The 4,370-nt window shown below is 37.1% G+C and overlaps 1 protein-coding gene across 1 annotated transcript; it reads right to left on the bottom strand.

Annotated features, from left to right (window-relative positions):
* Nucleotides 1–1,285: 1,285 nt before the first annotated feature.
* Nucleotides 1,286–3,728, bottom strand: LOC104077670 (centrosomal protein of 76 kDa-like; the record flags this gene model as incomplete). Its single annotated transcript, XM_009578977.1, has 4 exons — nt 1,286–1,471; nt 2,561–2,785; nt 3,152–3,233; nt 3,573–3,728. Coding segments are annotated over 4 exons (649 nt in total), but the record flags the coding sequence as incomplete, so codon positions are not given.
* Nucleotides 3,729–4,370: the final 642 nt, after the last annotated feature.

Here is a 4,370-nt window from a genome sequence, read left to right as displayed (position 1 = left end):
TTACTTTTCTTTTTCTGATTCTCTCCCCCGTCCCACTGTGTGTGGGGGGCGGGCAGTAAGCGAGTGGCTGTGTGGTGTTTGGCTGCCTGCCGGGTTAAACCACAACACATAGTAGTTTGTTTATTTATCTGAGGTGGCAGCATGCTTTCATGTTCTTGATACGTTTTGTACAATGACAAGACTTCAGAAGAGGAGAAAAAGCACTGGATTTACTGGACTGATACTTTATTACATGGAAAAAAGCTAATGATAATTAGATTTAACTCCTCCCATCACCAATTTGAGTATTAAACTCAACTTATTTGTTACGCATTTCCAAGTAATTATAAATAAAATGGTCTCCATTTGAGAGACTATCCATATTGCTTACTAAAGTTTTGGCAATAGTCAGCATTTTCAGAAGGAAATGAAGCTAACAAACATATTAGCAAATGAGCTTCTAGATTTGTGTTCACTGGATAAAACACTGCACCAAATCAACAAAAAAAAAGCAGGCAATAGTGACAACAATCAGGAATAACTTATGTAGTATCTTCAAAATACTTTGAAGGTATAATTTAATCTCTTTTGAAACTATCAAGAACTCTTCACCTATCTAACAGGCAGAGAAACTGTGATAAAGAATACTCAAACGACTCATCAGCTACTACTTGACCAAACTCTGGGATAGCTAGCATAGGAAGTCATGGTAGATCGAGTCCTAGATCTAATCTTTATCCACTAAATCATAATACCCTAAAAACTTAGTTTGGAACTCCTAAAAAGGGGAGTGGGGACAAGTGACACACAAAAATACACATCCATACTAACTGCTAAGCACCTGAAGAAAGCTTTTCAGCCCTTCAGTCAGAAAACATGCTTCCAGCTACTGGAATAAATGGTAGCACAGCAGAGATCACTTTCTGCAGCAGCTGCTAGTTTGCTATGAAAGGGACACAAGCTAGATTTTACTCTTCAGTGCACTGGTCTGATACATTCCTGGAGATGAATTGGTTGATTTTTGTTTGGTTTGGTATTGATCACTTATCCAAATTTTGCAGAATCAGTAGCAAGAGTTCCCAGACATGGGGACCCTTAATACACAGGATCTGGAATATACATTTTTAGTATTTTGGTAACAGAAAGATCTGGCCATTAGTCTCCTACACATTTTCTAAAGATACCTTATAGTAATTTACGAGTTGAACTAAAATTAAACTACATCATATATACTGCCTTAAGCTTATAAGCAAGGTCAGTACCCAACATTTTAAGTCATCATTACAGCATCATTATTTATCCTTACCTACACCCAGGAGTTCAACAGCAACATTTGTTATGCCATTCTCTGCAGCCAAGACAGATCGCCACTCCAAGAAATAGGATGCTACTAGTGTTGTCTCACCAAATGTGTCTGTTTTGATCAGAACCATATGCACTGGATCACATACAGATAACATAGTTGTTGCATCCGCCATTTTACTTCCATCACCTGCCATTATTAAACCAAGATAAGACAGCAAGAATATTATCATCCAAGTCCTCCTCAAAATTAAAAGAAGTATGCATTTACATTCGTTGCATACATTGCATTTTAAGAAAAATCTTGCATCCAGAAGTGTAAGCAATGATCCCATCTTAAAATCAAACTCAGTTTAGGACAGAGCTACAGAAAGATTACAGTTTATTTGCAGAGGAGATAAAAAGATTCCTATAGTTGAGTACTCCAATGTAACTGGTTCAACTGCACAAGAATTAAAATGGAATTAGCATTTAAGAAAATAAAGAATATTAAAGCACCATTAACTAAAAGCAATTGAAAAATATTCTATTAATAAATTGGAATGTGTCAGGTCAACTTACTATACATCACTATTTAGGAAACAACTTTCTCTATAGTTAAGCTTGACCCTATGATATAAAGGGCTCCACGAGCAGCAGAATTAACAAAGTCTGGTTTATTCTGAATTTGTGGTATATCCACTCCCTCCCCCAGTCCAGCTGCAATAACCCTGGCTTTGTCTCTGTTCCCTGATATTCCATAAGGTACCCTGGATTTCTGCAGGATTCAGACAATATCTGGAAGTCTTTTCATAACATACTTAGCTCCTACCATGTTCCCCGGCTACCAACAGAAGAATGGTAATACAGGCTGTGGATGACTTGACTCTTCTGCAGGTGTTTGCCAACTGGTAGGAAAAGTGAACTCACACTGAAGTTTTTCCTTCCATATGACGACAAATTTACATTTCCCTTCTTCACTTGTCAGCACAAAGTTCATGAAAATCACAGCCACCTTAATACCTCTTACCATCTCTGAGACTATCATCTCACTGTCAATTACGGATAAAGTTGGTAAAATTCAAAAGTTATTTCAGAGTAAAAAAGAAGGAAAAGAAGAGGCAAGAGTAGAGAAAGATCTACAAGTGGCATTACCTAATACAGTAATCAGTTTCCTCAGGAAAACACGACAAAAAATAGGAAAGAAAGTCACTAAATAACATCAAACATATTTCACAATAACTCTCAAGTCAGAAAAAAAACCCAATAGCATCAGCTTTAAACCCACAATATTCCTTACCTAGGCTATCCTTGTGTACTTCAAGTAAAAAGCCATCATGAAAATCTGGCTCACAGGCACAGGGGACAGGTTTAGAACGGAAGCGCTGATTTCGAAAATGTAAACACAGAGTGAAGGTAGAACAGATTTGGCCAGGCAAAGGCTCCGGTTCCTGAAGATGTTCCAGAAAAGCTTTTCCACCCAAAACCTGAAGGTAAAGATACCTCCGTGTTGGGTCAATGTTAGCTGTAAAGCGTAGTAATGAAAATGAAGAGACTACAAACAGATCTTAGGAAGCATGTTAAATATCAGTTAACCAACAGAAGACTAGAAAAAAAGAAACTTTTTTGGAACAAGTGCTTAAGAGAAAGTGATTCTAACATGTATGGAAGTTATATTACTGTAAAATAAATGAAATATTTTTAAAAAGTCACATTTTATGCAACACTAATTTCTGCTGCTTACATGAATTTACTTCCTGCAGATAAGCAGGAAAAACATCCACCTTTATGCCAGTTCATACTGGATTACTAATTCAAGAGTTCAAAAATCATAGACTTCAAATTTCTCTCAAAACTATGATCCAAATATTAAAATAAACAAGCAACATACTTTTTTTCAGAACTGGTGGTTCTCTGTCAACAAAATGTGTTGATGGTTTTGGAGCTGAAGTCTTCTCCTTTTCATTCACATCCTGGAATTACAGTTAAGACTTTTTAAGGCATCAAGGCATGCAACACTGCTCTTACGCAGCCTTCTAAAAGTTAAAGAATCCTCCATTTCAGCTGAATGCCATTCCTCAGGTATGCTCCCTTCTAGTACTTGAGATGTAACGAAACTGAACAAATACGTTCACTGTAGTATTATCATTAAACCAATTTTAGCATATGCATTAAGTTGTTAGGCTCCTAATATGTCACAACTCAGTAAAGCCATTACAAACCTCTAGAAGTAGTGAGTTTTCACTTTGTCAAAACACCAGGTCAGTAAGAAAAATAAGCAAAAATATTTTCACTCTTCAAAAGCTACTTACAGTTACAAATTTAAGTTCCTTCATAACATCATCAATGATTCCTCGTTGTCTTAAGGCTTTTATCAGATCTTCTGTGGATAACTGCTGATGCTCAGGCGCTAACTCTTCACGTATAGTCTCAGCAAGAACTTCTCTTATCCTGCCATGGACATCCATCTGAAAGAAAATTCACTGTATGCTACAAATACAAGCTCTTTAAATGATAGCAGCTATGACTAAGCAGTCACTCCATAAGACTAAAGGTATTCTCCTAGGAACACAGAAACAACTACACCAAAATATCAATCCTTTCAGAACTAATCAACCGAGTCACTATCTCCCCAAAGCAGCTCTACAAGTTTAAAAACTCATTAGCATATCAAACCTGAGCATTTTCACTGCTCTTGACAGTACCCCCTGCCTTGAACTTCCCTCCTCACAAAAAGATTTGCAAGTCCATCAATTATAAAATGGTCACTGTTTCAATTTCTTGTCTCCCTCAAAATTTAAACTTACGATAATTGTTTCTTATTTTTAAGGGAAAAAGCACACCTTTATATACTTGTAAATAATGCACAGAAGTAGGAAATCTCCATTGCAAGCTTCCCCTATGCTCAAAGGGAAGTCAGAGAATTTCTGTCCTTCATCTCAGCTGTGAAACTGCATGGATTTGTAAAGTTGTTTCTCACACAGGAAGCATGCTAAGGCCACGGCCACTGCGACTTGAAATACTTTGCGATATATGAGTTAAAGCATTCGTATTTATTTCCCCGCCAGTCCAAGGTCCAGCCCAAGAACTCCGCTCAAAAAGCAGCAAGC

Source organism: Fulmarus glacialis, unplaced genomic scaffold (genome assembly GCF_000690835.1).
Source record: "Fulmarus glacialis isolate BGI_N327 unplaced genomic scaffold, ASM69083v1 scaffold35055, whole genome shotgun sequence".
NCBI classification, from domain to species: Eukaryota; Metazoa; Chordata; class Aves; order Procellariiformes; family Procellariidae; genus Fulmarus; species Fulmarus glacialis.
Note: the sequence above shows the minus strand (reverse complement) of the source record. Positions and strands in the feature narration are given on the sequence as shown.